This window comes from Leptinotarsa decemlineata, unplaced genomic scaffold (assembly GCF_025532065.1).
Source record: "Leptinotarsa decemlineata unplaced genomic scaffold, Ldec_3_MD MMD2_tig00000035_RagTag_RagTag, whole genome shotgun sequence".
NCBI lineage: Eukaryota > Metazoa > Arthropoda > Insecta > Coleoptera > Chrysomelidae > Leptinotarsa > Leptinotarsa decemlineata.
In genome coordinates this window covers 20,747,873-20,768,323 of record NW_027412540.1, presented here as the reverse complement: position 1 = coordinate 20,768,323, position 20,451 = coordinate 20,747,873, and the positions used below count along the sequence as shown (strand labels likewise).

Sequence of the window (20,451 nt, the reverse complement as noted above, 5' to 3'; positions counted from 1 at the left end):
CTAGAATCGTGGATCGTAACTTTCAGTGTTTTCATTTACCGAACTGTCAATATACTTATCCAAACGTAGTTGTTCCGTGCGTTCCACTAAGCGCTCACAATGAACATGCTCACGACCGCAGTTTTTCCCGTTCCACTTGATTCCGAGCGTTACTGTTGTCAACTCAATTGGAATGGATTATGGAACATTCTAAGCGTTCATGTAAAAATTATAAATGGCAAGGTTGAAATAATTAAGTAGAAGTTTAAATTAGGTTACGTAAAACTTGACAGTAAGTTTCAATAATTGCAAGTTAACTTCAAATTGAGTTTGAATGTAATCAAAATGTCTTTTACAGCATTTGGAGATTTGTAGATGCATCGCAATAGTGTTCCAGAAACTAGTTCATCTACGTATTATTGATTATGCGAATATATTTCAGCGTTATTCAGATGAAGATTTCAAAATTCATTTCGGGTATATGATTTTTTATCACATATTACACTGTGAATTTTGAATGATACTCTAAATTTATGCCTCTCTTAAATTTACTCCATCAGGTGTATAATTATTACATTGATTACTTATGAGATTGAGTGAGAGTGACGTTTTCGAGGCGACCACAACGACCCCGGTCATTATGTGGAACGGTTTTAGGAGCATGTTGATTGTTGTGAGCGCGTGTGTAAAGCACGGGTTGTAATCTTGTGATGTTCTGGTTCTGTGGTTTTGGCTTGTCAACAAACAAACTAACTAACCACAAAATCCATTTTAAAATTGTAGTTGAGAAGAAAGTCAAATATTTTGAATTCGAAATGGTAATCACAATTTTTTCGAAAAACTCAATAGTGGGGCATACTAATTGAGTTCTGTTTCAGCTCTTCTATTCTTTTTTCAAGTCCTTGGTTGGGAAAGATGTGGTTGTTGAACTTAAGAATGATTTGAGGTATGTCCATAAGCCAAAGCCCATATCTGATTTATCTGCAAATTTCCAAATTATACTTTTAATTTTTTTAGTATTTGTGGTACTTTACATTCTGTGGACCAATATTTGAACATAAAATTAACAGATATCAGCGTGACAGATACTGATAAATATCCACACATGGTAATGGTATATGATAAGTTTATGAAATTCCCCAGTGATATTTATTTTATTTGTAGCTCTCAGTTAAAAATTGTTTCATCAGAGGTTCTGTTGTGAGATATGTTCAACTACCTGCAGATGAAGTAGACACCCAACTTCTACAAGATGCTGCAAGAAAAGAATCATCTGTACCCACTAGATAAGGTTTCTCAGAATTATCTACATCATGTTAATTTCAAATAATGTATATATGCTTCATTTTCATTAATTAAGTTCAACAAAAAGTTTTGACTTTCAATTGAGTTTATGATCATGATAATTAATAAATTGATGGATGTAGCCGTTACTACGTGGTAGGAGACCATAATGAAAAAAAGAGAATTGAAACTTTCTATGTTTTTTACCACTTTTATTTCTAACTAACGTTACTGGAGTTTCATCCTATAAGGACATTTTCAAACTTATACATTATACTAGTTTAATAAAGTGGTAAAAAACAAACTTTCAATCTCTTTTCTTCATTATCTATCTATTATCTATTATTGATCTTTTCTACAGAAAATATCGAAATTGTTTTGAAAACTTCATATAGATGTAGGAAAGGCAAAGTTTTAGTCACTGATGAGTTAGTGCATAAAAAAGGAAGGCTAAGAACTTTTGAATCAATGGTCCTCAATTCAACAAGATATCACATCTATTGTTCAATGTAACAAATTCAGGTTCTTGATAAGTTGACAGTAAAAATGGTTTAATGCTATGATCTAAGGTAAGGGAAAATAGTATGGTATATATTTTTGATAAATTTTTTTGGGTATTTGCACCTTTCACAATCTGAAAGAAAATTAACTTATAATCTAGAAAGGACAAACTTTTCAGTTCACCCCAATAATTACTGCGTAAATTTAAACAAATTTTCACAAAGAAAACTTCCATTTGATCAGTAACCTGTCATATTCAATCACTTTACCTAGAAAAAGGGAGCCGAGAAATTGTAGATACTCATCTTCAGAATTGGAAAAACTCTACAAGGTACTTGTGTTTTTTTTCTTTAGTTTGCTTTACTCTCAAACATCCTCGGGATACGTCAGTAGAGATTTGAAATGTATCAATGTTGATTGACTTGAGAATCATTCCATGTAGTGAAAGATGTTCTCAAGAGAACTATTATACATTTTTAGTTTTATTAAAAACATCTGTACTCTATTTTGTGGAAATGAAATTGAAATCAAATGAAACTAGTGTACATAACATTAGAATTTAGTATTTTCCAAATTGACTTTCAAGAAGTATTGACTTTTGTGTAAGTGTACTATTTAACCACCAAATCACTGGCATAATTATTGTAGAACCCTATGAGTAGAATAATTTTCCACTAGTTTTCTGAGAACAGAACGGATTCTTGCATCGATATGAAGAAAATGTATATTGAAATTAATGATGATAATGAAAAACAGTTATCCTATGATTGATATTTTATTTAAAATATACATAATAAAATCTAGGCAATAGTAAATCCTATATTTGGCATAAATATTTTCATCACAATCAATAATTCGACTCAGGAGAAATCTAATTCTCAACATTTATATTTACAGTTGTAATAATAATTATATCTATTCAAATTTTCTTGTTCATTTACATATATCAATGAGATTTACTGTACACTTATGATTTTTAGTTTTCACAATATTAAAATGGTTTATCACAAACGGAAATTGGGAGGAAATAAATTAATAACATTTTTGTAAAAAATCTATGGGAACACAGTTCTCAAAATAAATAAAAAATCAACAACAAAACGGTAAAAATGACTAGAAATATCTGGAATCTTGGTATTAATTACTTAAGAAGTTATGGCACCTCGTCCAACTGTGTACATTCTTTAATCGTTATTAGATCAGCATTCTCAATAAAATATTTTGCTGTCACTTCAAAGCCTCTCACCAATCTATTTCTTGTTTCAAACCCTTTGCCAATGATTACTAGGAATTAATTAATTCAAATACGTATCCCAAGTCTAGATGACTATGAGAAAAAGAGATGAATACTGAAAGAAAATCAATATTTCAAATATAATCTGATAAGTTATTGAGTAACAAACGTTGTGTGAGCTTCTTCATTACGGCAACAAAAATATTCAATTAAAGTAATTTTTTTGTTGAGGAAAATTAGTTTTTTATCGACCTTTTTTGGGTATTTGTTACCTTCCACAGTCTGTAAAAATTAAAGTATTTTTCACAAAGAAAAATCTTCTATTTATCAGTAACTTGTGGTATTTAACAATTTTGCGTATCAAAAAAATTGTTAAGAAATAATACAATACTTATTTTAACGTTTTGGAGGCAAAACATATCTGCAAAGATATGAATCCAAGAAAGTAGTTTCCTACTGACTAGGAAATCTAGGAGAGATTCTTTCTTTTTCATTCGAAATTTTGATTTTCTCATACATATTTTAGATATAAACATGGGTAAGAAATATAGGTTTTTGGTTCTGAAGTTTTCAACTCAAAATTTAAGTTATTTCTAGAGTCCTTATTCATATCTTGTGTCATGAACCCTTTACCTATTTACGACTAAGAATACCACTAGAGATGAGGCTTCACACTTCTGAATTTAATTATTTAAAATCTTTCAATTTTTCTTATTGCTCTGTACTAAAATAAGAATTCTGCATAAGATAGAGTTTATCGATGGGGTTTGCTATAGAACTAGACGTTGAAATACCCTCGTTGTGGTGGGAATGTGATTGTAGTTCTAAATTTTGTAATGATAATGTGTCTGATGTCGCTTCATCTAGCTGGTCAAAGTTTGTACTGTCGTCTAAAGATATGTCGGAACTGCAAAAGCTTTCGCCAGAGTGTGCTGGGTAGTTATCTGAAACAAAATAGATGGAAGGTTAGGATTTGGTGTGCGAGATAGAGAAATAATGTTTTGAAAAATATTTGAATTATGAAACGAATAACAAATAGTAACAATAACTACATTACAAGAGCTATACTAACTCAAAAGAATGTATTAGTTTAATAACTGATGACTTGTATCTGTACTGATGTGTTTACCAATAAAAAGTGATATGGTTTTATAACTACATAAAAATTGAAAAACATTTTTGTCCGCACCAGAACACTTTTCTACACACACTTTTCATTTACCAAGTTGGTGCAACAGGAGACAATATAAACTGATTATGATGAAGGTTAGATCATCATCGAATGACGCCAACTTCGTGAAACGAGAAAAATGTCAGTTCAGGTGTGTCAAAAAGGTAGTTTCGTTGAATATATGCTAGAGCTCGATATGCTAGAGGCTCCAATTTCATCTTTCAAATCATCAAAATCATTGGAATAATTAGCATCGTTTTGTACCATATTAATCTTTGAAAAAATAACTAAATAGATCTATTTGTCATTTGAAGTAAAAAGGAAAATACAAGTGAAGTTGCAATTTGAAAATCCTGATTTTTAATAATATTCATACCTATACCGTGTAACCAGGTTAATCTCTCCACCTTCGATATTGGTAAGTTATTATAATTATGCACACTTTAACAAAGAAATGATTAGGAATCAAATCAAATGCAAATCGCATTTTAATTTTCGATCAAAAGTTCAATTAGAATTTTCTAAACAAAATGATTTTCAAATAATCCATTGGTTTTTGATGAGCCGTCCTTTACTTACCAGTGAACGAAATAAACCTATTTATTTTTGTTTGAAAGTGGTTAACAAACTGTAAAGTTTAAAAATAATTCATTGTATATTTTATAAACGGGTTATCAATTACTTGTAATGCACTGTTTGGAACCTTTGGTGTAGTAATGAATATTACAAGAATTTTTCCAAACACCAAACCGTTATTTTAACACCTCGACACGTGTTTCGATCACTAAGTGACCATCTTCAAGAGGAAGATCAAACTGATATTCCTCTTGAAGATGATCTCTTGGTGATCAAAACACGTGTCGAGGTGTTGAAATAACAGTTTGGAGTTGGGAAAAAATCCCAGTGTTATCAATCACAAAAAACAAAATATTTCAAATAGTATTGATAGTGTGGTAATACTTAAGAGAAAGCCAGTGAGAGACAGATAATTTTTTCAGAGATCAAATTGAATTTGGATAAATATTTAATTAACGTGGCCCTTACAAGATAGCTCAAAATAGTTTGAAGTAAAAATTTCTAGGTTTAGTGCAAGCATGTTTGATCAGGTATCACATGAGACCTTGAATTATCCAGTGCATCAGAAATATTTTTACTTTAGTCTATTTGCAAAGTAGGGAAACGCAAATTGGAATATAAGGTTTCAAAAAATTCGGTATTTACCATCAGGCGAATATGGGACGTTAGGATTAAGCGGTTGACTAGAACTTGGAAAATGTGAGTCGCCTAAATTTCCCACACCCATATAATGTCCATGATCACTACTTGGAGATTCTTGCTTAATAATTTTATCATCCTTATCACCTTTTTCTTTATCACTGGAAGACTTTCCATCGTCTTGCTTAGCTTTTCTTTGTATCTTCTTCATTTTTGCTCTTTGATTCTGGAACCAGACTTGGACAACTCTCACGCTGAGTCCTGTTTCTTTAGCTAAAGCTTCCCTAACTTTCCTGCAAGGCTTTGGACTAACCTCGAAGGAGGCTTTGAATTGACGTCGTTGGGCAGAGGTGAGGATCGTCCTAGGGCGTTTGGGACCTCTTCTTCCATCTCTTGGTCTGAAAAATAAAATTGTCTATACATTACACATTACATGGTACATTACAAATGTCCCTAATCTACACGGTAAGTGTTTGTTCATTATTTTCAAAAATAACAGAAGGCAGATTGAATTGAATTCAACTATTAAAAGATATGGGTATAGACACAAAGAAAGTTTGTATTTAAATGAAGACGTTATATTATAGATTCCAAGTTTGATTCCAATTTTGTAGCAAATTTGAGTCCAAAATTTTTTGGTAGGTACTATCGATTCCGAATAAACCTAATTGACGATTTAATTTTTTTGTAGATTGATTTTCTATGAGGATATTCAATAATGTTCATTTTATTGTGTTCAATGACACGTTATCAAGATTGAGTCACCTGAACAAACTGACATTGCAAAAACCTTGTTTTTTGGTAATTTTTCCCAAAGGATTGGTTCACTCTGAAATTTCGTTTTCGTAGTTTCTACTGAAGTTCAATATATATTTATAAAATATTTTCGAAACTAATTTAGTTATTACTTTTGAACCGTTAGGTAATTACCTATACAACATACATATACTTTTCATCATCGTATTTGATGTGAAATGCAGAAACTTATTGTAATTGTCCTCGTCTAGTTATTGAGGGTTTAATGCTCTCAAATTTTACTTTGTCTTTTAAAAATATTTTTAGGCAAATCTAAATTGGACAGGATATTTATATAGTGAATAAAGCAGGACCAAGAACAGATCCCTGAAGATCACCACATATAACAGCCTCAGGGGAGTTAATTTTTTTTTTGCGACAAATAGTTATGGATCCAAGTGTAAAGCATTCCTTTTATTGTATTTATCGTATTGAAATATTATAGCTCTTATCTAGTATCACATTATTCACTTGACTCTAGTTCGAGAAAAATTTTCTCATTTTAAGGTAAGTTAGATTTTACAATTTTAGTTACAAATCATTATGATAACTTTTTTCATGATTTGGAGATAGGTTTAAGTTTGGCAACTTTTGATTTATCATCAAAGGTGATAATTTCCACTTTCTTTTAATACTGCCAGACTCAGGAGATTGTCCTCTATATTAATAATTTTGTTTACATCTTCAAAATTAGTTGGTTTCAAATATATAGAAAATAGTTAATATTTTATTCTTCTTCTAGACGGAGCAGCCTCTTCATTCGTGAAGAACATGAAGAGTCATATAGTAGGTAAACTTTTTTGAGTTGTATTGCATTGGAAATCTCATTAATCAAAATTCTTGAAATGATTTGTATATCAAAGCAATACTTTTTTTAATAGAATGAAATCATGATCATACTTTCTGAGAGTGTATTTACAAATTTAAAGAAATTAAAATGTTTTAGTTCCACAGCACCAATACGGTGTATGCTTTTTTAAAAAAAGGAAAGCTGCTCCGAAATTGAAACTCTCTGGAAGCATTCATACGTCCTAAAAAATAATCCAACGGTGAAGTTTATGCAGACGTAAAACATCGAAAGAATGCAAACCCTGTTGTTACCCCGGCAAAAATTCTGATAAAAATTCCTTTTGGATTCATTGAATTATGAACCACCCTTCGATACATCCCTCTTCGATTTTTTGCTCACCTATTCTCATCCAACATGTCGTCGTCCCCTGAGCTGGCTTGTTGCATGAGATACATCTCCTTTTCAAAGTCTCCTCTGCAAAAAAGTTGTCCGGCGCGCAGGACGAATTGTTCACCCTTTTGCAAGGGCTGGCAACACACAACGCATACGAAGCAGGGAAGGTGGAAAACGTGCTGCTGTGCCCTCATCACCATTTCGTGAGGCAGGAGCCGATCGCCGCATCGAGAACATTTTACTCCAAATATCCTAAAACACAGAAACACAGAATGTCATTTTATTGCCCCAGAATTCTAGTTGCTATACATATTAAGTATATACGTGTCTGTCTGTACGACCGCGATGAATTCAAAATCTATTGAAGTGATTTTCATATGCTTTTCACTAATGTTTGGATTGATTCACCTTGCTTTATATACCCCTAGGAAAGGTTCACAATATTCCAGAACATTTCACAGCATTCGAGTGTTCTGGAATGACCTGGAATGATACTGAACATTCGATAACATTCTTGTGACTGAACTTAAGACGTTTACGAGTTTCAATATGATTTTTTCGTGAATCAAACATCCTTATTTCAATTACACTACAGTTTTTGATTCATTACGCTTAGATTTTATGATAGTATGGGATTCAGTTTATACGGTGATTGTCAAAAGTGATGTAATAATTCTATAAAATTGTTAACAAAAATATTTAAAAAATGCTCAGAAACGTTGATTTTCATTCCATGCATTCGTCTTTCATTTAAAGAAATAATCATCAGCATTTGTTCTTTCGGTTTCAGAAAACATCGTTTTCATTTATTTCTTTCTTGAATCGTGAAAAACTAACAGACTAAATTCAAAACATTGTATTTTATAACTGATTTCGACACACTTTTTTGTTGCAGGTATTCAGTATAAAAACTCATCAATCTAATTATCACAAGGTGTACTTCGCCAATTTAGTTTTTGAAGTTGGGTAACGAGGGGAGGTGTTGAAATCTAGGTTTCAACCTAAATTTCACTTGCCCAAAATTTTTTCTGAAATATTTTCATCAACGGTTTTATAGAATTTACGTTACCTTTGGTAAGTATTGCATAAAAATCTTTCAAAGCATTTCCGATTTACCTCATCGTGAAACAAATCAAGTTCACCGCTTTTAATATCTACCCATCTTATCTTCCAAACGATAGGTCTGATTCGGATAATTTTAATAAGGATCTACATGTACATAATGAACCTTGATTATTAAACTATTATTTGCATAGAAATCAATATTGTTACACCAATATCTTCATCTTTCGATTAAACTGTTTGACTAATTTTAATTGAAAACTGGTAGGTATTGCGATTTAATTGTAATATTCAGACATATTATATAGCTTCGCAGCTTTTTTGTGAGTAAGGATAACGATAAATGTGGCCATTATTATTCGTGAGAATAAAATTATCCTATGACTCATAACAGGAATAATTTGAATTGAAATTGTCATATTTTTAGGAGTGAATAATTTTTGGGAAAACACTTTTTGGCTTTCTACTACTTCATTTTGATACAAAAAATGTGGGAATCTTCCAAAAAAAAGGTAGCCATCAATTTAGAAAGAAGTAACTCAGTACATAGATGTGTAGATCATGCAAATAAGTAACTTGCAGACACAAACTGGAAGAAAAAACCCTCCTGAAACAGCTACTTTCATATAAACAGTGAATTACACGAACAAAGAAACAACAAAGAAAGACAAATTCTTTCGAAACAAATACTTTTATATGAACACTGAATTATACAAAAACACTTTTCTCTACTCGATTCGCATTCCAAACATTCTTTACAAAATTGAATCAGATACCATTCACAGGATTCCTACACAATATACTAAATGAAAGGTAAAAATTTCAGTATTCATATAAAAGTATTTTTTTCAAAAGAAATTTTATTTCGTGTAATTCAATATTTATATGAAAGTAGCTGTTTCAGGAGGGCTTTTTCTGCCAGTTTGTGTCCAGTTTAGTTCTTTGCGTGATCTAAATGTCTATTGTAACAAATTAAACAATCAACTGTCTTAAACAAATTCATTTCTAACAATATTTCAATATCACAAACTAATTTATATTCAACACTTAGCAACTAACCCTTCATTTATTTCCACTATTTGAATTCCTTGTTTAACCGCTCGATTCACTTTCTGAATCCAACTCCCTCTTGCGACGAGAAGTCGAGCTTATATATCGGTAACGATCATTCTAGAATTCCCTAGTTGCTTCGGTACTCAACTGGAGTTCAACCGGCGGTTGCCGACTGCATTCCTTTTGCGGGGATGTCATGTGTTTGCTTGCTGGACGGCATATCGGTCAGGGGCGGCTTGAGATTCTTTACATTGCCCCCTTTTTAAAGACGTTTCGCCCCGAAATGTCATCCTTGGCGTGTGTCTATACCTGCAGGACTCCCCATATCTGCACTGTGAAGTTCGATGGAAGTAACACTCCACGTCTTCATATTCGGTCGTGGAAGATGGTTACCGCACACGAAAATCTTGATGCCGCTGGATCTGAAAATCGTTTTCAACATGCTTCTCACAATTCTCCAATCCATCCTGTAGAGCCCAGAGGCTAATTTCGGGATTGCCAAGGCTACGAAATTCGGGTCGAGCATCGTGTCCCTCAGTCTAGTAAGACTCCTCCAGATATCTTCATAGGACGGTTTGTCTCTAGAATGCTTTTTGGTCACCAAGTAGAAAACGTTTCTCTGACCCTTCTTCAACTGTAGCACTCCTCCGACTTCAGGATTCTGTTCTCGTAATGTTTGGAGCTGAATACCACAGCGATACCCCTGGACATTTGGAGATCCTCTGCCACGCAGTGAGTTAGTGCGTAATCAACTGGAACCTTGAAAAGGTCTCGTGGCTCAGGGGCGACTTCAGATTTGTTACACTATGTAGATCATGCAAAGTCGAAAACCATTAACAGCACTAATTATTTTTATGACAAAGGGGATTCTACGAAAACAGATGTTTTAATTGCTAATGTTACGTATAGTGACACTGATGTGAATGTGATTCTGAAAGTGCAATATTTCCTGATATTTTGAGTAAGTGTTTCTGCTCAATTGTCATAATGGGCTTCGAAACACAATATGGTCAGTGACTCCCTGATGATGTAACTTTCTATAGGTGAAAGACTTTTTGAAATCGTACAAGTAGTTTTTGGGTTCATATGTTACAAGTGAACTATTTTTTTTTCACTTATACTTATATAATGAACAAAAAATATATACGTTACAAGCCGGAACTTGTGAAACAGTGCCTTAACGCTTTTAAAGACATTTTATGCATCAGGCTCGTATTTGACAAATTTATGATGGCTCCACATAAATCATCATCCATGATGGAAGACCAAATCTTGTTCCTTTATATTAGTTTGAATTCTTTTAAAATTTTCAGAGTTATTTCCTTCTCGCCATCCAAAATCACAATCACGGCCGAAGCATCCAACCAGCTCACTTCCTCTCTCATGATTTTGAAAAGAAACGCCGCGGAAGAAGATTCTTTATTAGAATCGACTGCGCTTTCTTAAATATTCGTGTTCGCTTTCATACACGGACGATATGAGTTTCGGAAAGCGTCGAAGCGGATCCAATAAAGCCATTCATGGCGTCTTTGTGTAAAAATCCGTGGGGTGCGTTTGTACACGAGTCGAGGCGCTTTCTGCGAAGTGAATCCTGGGATGAGAAGTAATATTGCTCCGTTATTGGGGCACCCCTTCCCTTGTTTCATGGTAGTTTTACCTCCGCTATGTCTGCTGGATCACTTGAAGATATATTTATTTATTGGTAAAATAACATGAATTCAAAATTTGATGGCATTTCTTGGGGTGTTCCGTGATAGAGAATTATGTGACAGATTAAAATTCGAATACGATTTTCTATGTAGCCAGTTATTTTTTTTATTTTAATACTACTATAGTTTTAAAATTTTCGTTAAAGTAATCCAGAGAAAATTAGTGATTAACATTTTTCTAAAAAATGTAGAGCAATCAAAAACAAATTTCTTCTGAGAGTCAGAGGAATTCGAGTAGAGTATTAGTTCATTGAACACTTATTTCTGTTCAATGTGCTCATCCCAATAAAATAAGAATGAGACGATTGTTACTCTATCTCTTGGAGCATTAAAGTTCAGTAACTTCAGTCTTTCTGTGACAGTAGATGAATGCGAACTTTTTGCAGATGATACTTCTGTGATAGTTATAATCGAATGAAATAAGAAGCGGTCAAACAAATATTTGAAGTGATCCCTTGAATTGAAATATTTTTTATGGACCGATTCGAATAAATTCTACACTAAATGTTAACTGAGGCTCGTAGGTTCACAACACAAAACTGTATCAAAATCCGTTGAGTCGTTTTTGAGGTTAGCGTTTACAAACGCATAGATGAATAGACAAACAAGAGAATAGACATGAATTAATTTGGCGAATATACAAAACAATTTGGGATCTATACTTTGGCGAACACGCAATTATATCAACATTTGGCGAATACGAGGCCATGTAATATTTGACGAATGCAATACCATGCAATATTTGGTGGACGCACTGTTAAAATATTTGGCGAATGCACCATCAGACCGATATTTGGCGAATGCAAATCAGATTAATTTTTGGCGAAGTGAAAGGAATCAAAATTTGGATCAAATGTGGATAAATTGAGAAAAAGCGATATAATCGCTCAAGTTAGGAGAAACCAATGTCTATTTTATCGTTTATGTAATTTTTAAAATTTAGGAAAGTAACGGTTTCGTCAAGAAGGTTAAATTTTACCAAACAAATCTTTTTTCCGGGCCTTATAAAATATTAAAATCTGAGAAAACTTATCGAATTGGAAATCTGTAAAGGCCATTTAGTACAGATTTGAAAGTGGCCAGGAGAAAATGTGTTTTTGTAAATATTTTCCTAAATAACGCTAGAAAAAATAAATTGAAACAGGCAAATTTTGAGTCTTCAAATATATTCGTAATTATTCAAAATCCATGTAGGTTCTTTAACCTAGATTCGGTGCTGATGAGGTGATAGGACGAGTGTCTTATTCCGAAAATTCGAAGTACACCATTGACGATAATAGTGTTTTATATGAGTGACATATTGTATCAAAACTCTTTCATATATAAAATTTTAGTGCGTTCCTATCTGTTTCAATTTTGTAACAAATGCTTGTAGTACAAACTGAATGGGAAAAAGTGATTTTCGTGCAATTCAATGTTGATGTTTTTTCGAAAGGACTTTCCTCATGGTGTAATTCAATGTTCACCAGAAATTGTTGTTTTGAAAAGTTTTTTGCTTTAATTTTGAACTGAAAGAAACTTCTGTGAATGATCTGCATATCTTTGTAAAAAGTTCATATTGAAGTCGATTATTTTCTTCAATCCTTCGGAAGTTCCGCATATTTTTTGTGTAGTGGTGAGTAACAAAGCCAAAGGAATTTTTCCCACTAGGTTTGAAGTAATTCTCTAGGTTTCCTAAAAAATCAAAAGTATGCAAGTATAACTATAAAGTAATGAATTTGCTCATTTGTTATTGGACTGTAAGTGTTGAGTTATGGTTCATTTCCTACTTACTCAAAAAGAGAAGGTCATATGAGTTATGATTGTTTTCAATAGTCATAGAAAAAATCACTCGTAACTATCCTTGTGGTTGAAGCGATATATTTTATCTGTCCTTGAATACGAAGTGTAACGCCCAAGGATGCTATCGTATTCCAAAACACGTGTCGCGGTTTTTTACACTTTGAAGTGGAAATCTCACATTAAAGTGTGTTTTTTGGATACGGAGTGTAACTTAGTGTGTTGATGAGTTGAAAAATTTACATCAATATACATGCGTTATAGTAAAAAGGTTGTTTGAAAGCTCACAGACGTTGATTTGAATAAACTTTGAGGTGATTCTAATTCGTTTGAATCTTTCGTCTCTCAGAAACATAACACAACTTACCTATCGTAGTCAGCCTTGCAATATAACTTCGTGTTCCTCGTATAGCATGAGTGCGTGAGCAGAATCCCGCAGATCGAACAACAGAGACAGTGTTCGTGCCAACTAGAATCCGCCACTCGCATCAGGTACCGGTCGTGGATTTTCTGGCCGCAGCCCTCGCACATTTCGTAGGTTTTTTCACATTTTATTAGACCGCCATCTGGAACAAATTGAGGATTGTATGAGTCAGGGATTCCGGCATTTTCAGAAATTGCCGAAGGAACCAGCATTTGGCGGCTGTGTCGGTTTTGGCGAAGGGACAGGTTTTAGATATAAAAAAGAAAGAAAGGAGTTGCTCATATATAAATTAGTTAAGTTATCTTAACTCTACTATTGTCTACTTATTACTTTACTGAAGGAAAGTGATATAGCCGAATTTACCAATAATATACAAGGAAAAAAAGAAGTTTTGACTGCATTTCGACAACAGTAGATACCTTTCATTGTGAAGGCAGTATCGGAAAAATAGTAATTATTTTGCTGACACTCATGATAATTTGGCAAATGCCGAATCTCTAGTTAATGTACAGAATACACTGTCTATACCTATCTCTAAAAATCACGTTGTCATTATAATGAAGAAATAAAAAGACGTTGTAAAAAGAAAACCCGCATTTTTCATATGAATATCTTGCATATTGTTTTAAGAACAACAAGAACAAGAATATTAATAATTCTGTTCACGCTTCAAAAGATTTAATATACAGTTTAATCAAAAATCAAAATTTGAAAAAAATCATTGATATCTTAGATGTTTCTGAGGACTTCCGATTTTTGTGTATTCTCTGATGTGACTATCAATAATGAGTGAATATGAAATTCCAAAAAAATATCATGATAAAAAATTATATATTGATTTTTCGTTTGAGTTAGTTCTATGACAATAATCGTAAACATTTTGATGTCCCATGCTCCTGCAATTCGTGAAAATTAATTGAAGGAAAGTAATTTCACATGTCAATTATTTGAACCTCAGTGAGCACGAAACGATCTGTTTTAATGTCACTCCAAAAAAATAGTATTAATTATTGAGGAAACAATTAATTTCACAACCATAAACACATTATATAAAAATATGGAATAAAATAGAAACGCAAATTTATTCAGATATATTTTTCATTAGACATGGAACTAGATCTTTCCTGAAATTCGAGAAGATTTCCTAAATTCACCGATGAGACCACCGATTGATTCGATAGATTTATCTATTTGTCTATTTTCTATTGGTTGAAGTAATCCATTGGAAATTTTCTGTTGGCTTGAAGATCTCACTCTGAATTTACTAGTTATAAATATGACTTCATACTGAAAACCTTCTTTGCAAGTTGACCTTTTTTGACTTTTTTCCAGTTTTGTCATTTTACTGAAATCATATGTATGAAAAATCGGTTTTAACGTAAACATAATAATGACGACATGATCTATTAAGTGACAATCCCTTCATTAGGGAATGAGAACGTAAAATTTTCTGTAGGTTATATAATTATTTCTTAGAAATTCTGGTTGAGATGACTACTCATTGAACCTGAGCTTAGTTAAAATTTGTTTCTTATAAGTATCAATTTGTTATTGTTTTGACTATTAGTATTTTCAAAAGTTTCAACAGTTTTATTAGCACACTGACGACTTGTACTTTATCTACTCTCAATTTCAACGGAGGTGAAAAATATATTTTAACAACTTAAATACTTACCCAGCGGATTGTGGAGATTGTTATTTTCACACCAAGCTTTTTCACACTTAATCAGTCCATTATCTGAAAAAGAATTTTGAAACTATCAATATGTTCATGGATGAAGTTTTTGATTGGAATATACTAAAAAAAGATTTAATTTCATTTTTAAATATAAAATGGCGTCAAATATCTTAAACACATGCAAAGATCAGTTGAATGTGATTGAAACTACCCAGACACCTATCGAGAATTGGTAACAAATTTTGTATAAAATCTTTGAGTTCAGATTGATACTAAAATGATTTAGGCAAGTAAATTTCATGTAATCAATTTTTTCATGAATATATGAGGCATAAAACTTTAAAACAATGTTTCTTGTGTCGAGAAATAAATAATTTGTACAACATTTCCTTTTGTTTCTTCTGTTATGTTCTTCTCTCTGACTTGTCTCACTGTTTCTATTATAACTCCATTTTTTCAGCTGTTAATTCGATTTGAAGAAATGGATACTAAAGATAATATACTCGAATTATCGATAATATTCCAGTGATAGAATTTATCAACTAGCAAAAGTTTTAGACACTAAACAATTATTTTTGAACGTCTTGATAGTGAAGTAGAAAAAAGAAGGATCTAAAAATTACTATGTGCACATATATAATACTCGGAAAGGAGATAACCACCTCGCAGTGCCCTTCGTCTCTAAAACAATATCCCAACGTTCATCAAATTTCCTCAAACCCAGAGTATAGAATGCAGTTCCCAGTGAACTGAAAATAATCAACTCGCTAAGCATATTCAAGAAAGAACTGAAAAATTGGATTTCAAACCTTCCTAGATCATTCACCCATCAACTGTTCGATATAAAGAATAATTTCTGAAATAATACAATAGGACAAAGAAGATTGTTCTTCTGAAGGTCTTCGTTTTCATTGTAGACTGAGTTTTCTTCAATGAAAAAGTATCGATACTATAAATCTCAAAAAGCTTCATTTATATATGTGTATAATAATAATAATATCGTCTTTATTATCTTCTAATACATTTAAAGAAAATTAATCATGTACAGTTCATTTATTATAAGAAGATAAAAGGCGAAGTTCAATTTACATGATGACAAGTCATCATTCAATTGCTCTTCCACTAAACCTCAAGTGTATATGTATATGAGTGTATATGTACATATGTATGTATGTATATGTATACGGTAATTGATCTTTCGTCAACACGCATGCCTCTTTATTCTTTATTATTTTCTTTCAATATTTTCTTTCATTGTTCCACGACAAGCATATGTTTTTGTGGATTATTACTTATATTTATTCATTTATATTTCATTTCACGATATAATACCATGTAAATTATGTACAAAAATGTTATCAATACCATTTACCCACCTGCTCAAATTATTATGTATTATATAATTAACTCTCATTTGTTCTAGTGAATGAATATATCATTATTATTATTATTAGATTTGAAGAAAGATTAGAGAGGAAAACCAATATGTCTACTTTGTTGCTCGTAAATATGAAAACTATGTTATTGCATTGAAAAATTGTTTTGATTATCATCTATTTCTGTTAAATTCGTTTATGGTACATTATGCAATTGAATAAATGAAAGCTAAGTCGTAAAAAACATATATACACAGTTCATAAAGAAGCATTGAATAATATGTACAATTTTTCATTTTTAAGTCTCGAATTCCGTTCTCCCAATGTACACAAAGTCTCAGCGCTGGATCAATATCTTTCAACCCTGTCCGTGACAATTTGTCCAACCATCACACTACCATCTTGGAATACATCAGCTATTCCGTCTCTAAAAGCTTGTAAAGCTAAGGTTAGGCAACCCGGAAGCTATCTAATGACTGAATCTGATCTTGTCTGCTTCGGAACATCGAAAACGTTTTCTGGTTTCGTATAATGAGTCGTCAGAAGGTGATTAGCGGTGCACTGAAGATTACATTAGGCAACCACCACTACACGAACGATTGAGTGTTCGCTGAGCCGTAACTCCGTTACTTAACGTTACATCGACGTTTTCATCCCGAAAGTATCTCCACCCACGTCTGATTAGGATGCTTGACTGACTCAGTGAGTGGGTCTTATCTGGAGAGGGTCGAGTTTTTGGTTTGATTTTTAGAATGGCAGAAACATGATGGTACATTAATAATAATAATAATAATAGTAATAATGTGTATTCACCATTATTGATACACTTGAATATATAAGGTAAGTCAGTTGTAATACAAGCTAGTAAAGATTGAGCACAGATTTAAATCACATACACACACACACACATATATATATATATATATATATATATATATATATATATATATATATATATATATATATATATATATATATATATGTGTCAAAAAATCAAAAATCAAACTCTGCTTTACTTTGCCAAGCTTTCGCTTCTAATGGGAAGTTTCTTCAGGGCCTATAATTTAATGATTTTTGAATATTTTCGTCTTTGAATAACATTACAAATCATACATACAGTAAAAATGAGTGAAAAACAATCTTTCATTATTATTATGTTTTTGATGTAGTTCTAGTAAATTACTATATATACTGCTGAGATTATCAATGTCAGTTTTCTTATTCATACAATCAGAAGACTTTTTAATTTCAACCATTTCAAGAAAAAGGCGTTTGGAAATATTTTTTTCTGTATGTAAAACTTTGATATTAGAGTAATTTGGTTTATGACTTGTTTCTCTAGAGTGTTGTGCTAATGCACATGATTTTTTATTGAGTTATATATCTCTTTTATGTGAAGTTACTCTATCATTAAGAATTCTAGATGTTGTTCCAATATAATTCAAGTTACAATTCTTACAAGGAATGTTATAAATCACATTTGACTTTTTTGTTGTATCAGTTTTATCTTTCAATTTAGTATTCAAATTTTTTATAGTTTTAACATTTTTTTGGCATATTTTGATATTTTGTTCATTATGATATTTGAAGATGAATTTCCAAGGTTAGGTATATATTTATAAGAAATATTGAAATTGGCATATTTTTGGCATATTTTGGCATTTTTTTGGCATATTTTGATATTTTGTTCATTATGAAAAAGTTTTATGATATTTGAAGATAAATTTCCAAGGTTAGGTATAGATTTATAAGAAATATTGATAGGTGATTTATCATTACATAAATTTCTGTTAATTACATCAGAATTTGTATTACTGCCAGTATTGAAAATTATTTTATTAAGAAGTTTTCTGGGATAAGAATTATCGATCAATATGTCTCTAAGAAGTCTGAGATTTTTTTGCTTGAGGGAAGGGTGTACTAATTTTTCTATTCTTTTTTTCAAACAGAGTATTAAATTAATTTTAACTGATTTTTTGTGAAAGGAATAGTAATTGATATATCTTCCTGAATTAGTAGGTTTGACATACCAATCTGTAATCAAGGAATTATCAGTTTTACGAATAACTCTTGTATCAAGAAAAGGAAGGGTCTGATTATTTTCTATTTCGATAGTGAATTGTAACTTCTTATCATATCTATTGACAATATCAAGAATTTCATTAGATTTGTCATAAGGTATTGCACAGATGACATCGTCAACATATTTCTTTACGTATTGAGCTATAATAGGAGAAATAGTAGCTCCCATTGGTGTACCAAGAATTTGTTTATAGTATTTACCTTCGAAAGAGAAATAACTTGAGTTGAAGATGAAACCAATTATTTCAATAAATTTTTTTGGTTTATTGAACATTTTTTATTTATATCAAACAGCAAACATTGCTGATGATACAACAACATATCATCATTGCTGATGATATGTTGAAGAAGATCATTGACATAGAGAACAAACAGTAGAAGTCCTGGAACAGAGCCCTGTGGCACCCCGAGTTTTACCGTCTATTTTACCGTCTATTCGTTGAGAGCTGTTGAAAATTTCAGCAAACTTCACTTTAACTTACAGAGTGTAGTTGTGTTCAAAAAAGTATCGAGGGCTTTACATCTGACTGAAGATGTTCCACAAGTATCTATTTTAGGTTCCCTACCATTCAGTCTCTATATTTCCGACTTTTATACCCTAATGAATGTAATTAGTAGAAAAGAATACACTCATTTCGATATACTAACTCAGAAAATTCCCCAAATACCGTCAATAGTGATCTGATCTGGTCATAGCTGAATTGAATCTGAACCACCCCTCAAAAAAAAAATCGGTGGTTATGACATACGGACCTTAAAATTTAGAAATTCAGCCCTTACAACCTTTGAAGTTGTAAGAGGTTATGTCCATACGTATTCTCATGACATTAGTCACAAATCAGTTATTTTAGACTAAAAAAAATAGTCTTAACGTATTGTATACTACACTGAGTTTTATGAACCTGATTTTTTATTATCTACTGTAGAACAAAAATTCTATTCAGTTATTTATGCGTAGATATTTATAATGGCATAATTTGAGAATACTTGTAATTTCTAGTTTTAGTGAATTCAAATAAAGTTGAGAGATCATGCTTATATGCTTTTCTGAAGTGAATCGACACAAATTGAAAAATACCTGTTCGTCCATTACACTCAGGTCCAGGCATGCTGCTCCTCTCCGGTAACATCGCGGGGTTCAAATTCAAATTGGGGTAAAACTCCAACATCTTCACAAACAACAAGTATGTACTTCAGTGTAAACTATCACAAAATTCTCGACGCAACACTCAAAAGTTGTACTACTGTTCGCACATGCCACATGGGGTATCTTTTTCCACTGAGTATGCACCAGTGATGTAAAGCTCACTACTATCCCTCGTCGGTGACAGGATATACCATGGGGTTGACAAGCACCACCTACAGGGAACGGTAAGACGTAGTGTTTCTGTCTTTCAACAAAAACACGCCCCTTCACGCTGGGCGGGACTACCGGCTCTCCCCTCCAATACAACAGGCATGCGTGCCCTTTCCTGCGATGTTTGGATTAGGATTATCCCGAGTCCCGAGAGTAGTTCTAGTCGGTGCCTGTGTCTCAGTTTGGGATTGGGTTCATTTGATATTCATTTGTGGATTAAAATATTCTAACCTTACTGGCATAAATGTTCAGGCGGGCTCAACTGTTCAATTGCTATGCTTCTGGTAGGAATGCATTTCTGGGTAAATTTTGAGTTTCACTTAGCTTCAAATGTATGGTTGGTGTTTTTTGGAAATGGATTTAATTTTAACATCCACTCAGTGCGGTATACTTTTTTTAGAGCATACCAAAATATCATAAAAAGAGTTACTCTTTGTCCATTTTTCTATTGTTCCTCAATCTATAGTTTCTAATCAAACTTTAATGTCTGCATATGAGTATTCCAGAAAATGATAAGGAAGAGAGAGTTTGTTGTTTTCCATTTCAGGCTACTAACAACTAACCTACAA

The 20,451-nt window shown here is 32.2% G+C and overlaps 2 protein-coding genes across 3 annotated transcripts; one reads left to right on the top strand and one right to left on the bottom strand.

The window, feature by feature from the left end:
- Positions 1-641: 641 nt before the first annotated feature.
- LOC111509383 (U6 snRNA-associated Sm-like protein LSm2) lies at positions 642-1,412 on the top strand. The gene is made up of 4 exons (XM_023165111.2): positions 642-797; positions 858-925; positions 997-1,087; positions 1,144-1,412. The coding sequence occupies exons 1-4, from the start codon at positions 690-692 to the stop codon at positions 1,267-1,269; spliced, it is 393 nt and encodes a 130-aa protein (XP_023020879.2). The 5' UTR covers positions 642-689; the 3' UTR covers positions 1,270-1,412.
- Positions 1,413-2,570: 1,158 nt separating this feature from the next.
- Positions 2,571-20,130, bottom strand: Lmx1a (LIM homeobox transcription factor 1 alpha). Of its 2 annotated transcripts, none has more exons than XM_023165110.2 (6): positions 19,604-20,130; positions 15,065-15,127; positions 13,333-13,531; positions 7,369-7,614; positions 5,532-5,782; positions 2,571-3,942 (listed from the first exon to the last, which is right to left on the bottom strand). In XM_023165110.2, the coding sequence occupies exons 1-6, from the start codon at positions 19,692-19,694 to the stop codon at positions 3,710-3,712; spliced, it is 1,083 nt and encodes a 360-aa protein (XP_023020878.1). In that variant the 5' UTR covers positions 19,695-20,130; the 3' UTR covers positions 2,571-3,709. The 2 variants fall into 2 exon arrangements, with proteins under 2 accessions (XP_023020878.1, XP_023020877.1); XM_023165109.2 differs by having other exon boundaries at positions 5,391-5,782; positions 19,604-20,129.
- Positions 20,131-20,451: the final 321 nt, after the last annotated feature.

Coding starts and splice junctions, on each gene's coding strand:
- Lmx1a (XM_023165109.2), bottom strand. CDS start 19,694: ATGTTGGAGTTTTACCCCAATTTGAATTTGAACCCCGCGATGTTACCG. Junction 13,532..15,064: donor CAATCTCCACAATCCGCTGG/GTAAGTATTTAA, acceptor AATTTGTTCCAG/ATGGCGGTCTAATAAAATGT. Junction 7,615..13,332: donor TGCAAGGCTGACTACGATAG/GTAAGTTGTGTT, acceptor TCTGTGTTTTAG/GATATTTGGAGTAAAATGTT.
- LOC111509383 (XM_023165111.2), top strand. CDS start 690: ATGTTCTGGTTCTGTGGTTTTGGCTTGTCAACAAACAAACTAACTAAC. Junction 798..857: donor AATATTTTGAATTCGAAATG/GTAATCACAATT, acceptor GTTCTGTTTCAG/CTCTTCTATTCTTTTTTCAA. Junction 1,088..1,143: donor CTGATAAATATCCACACATG/GTAATGGTATAT, acceptor TTTTATTTGTAG/CTCTCAGTTAAAAATTGTTT.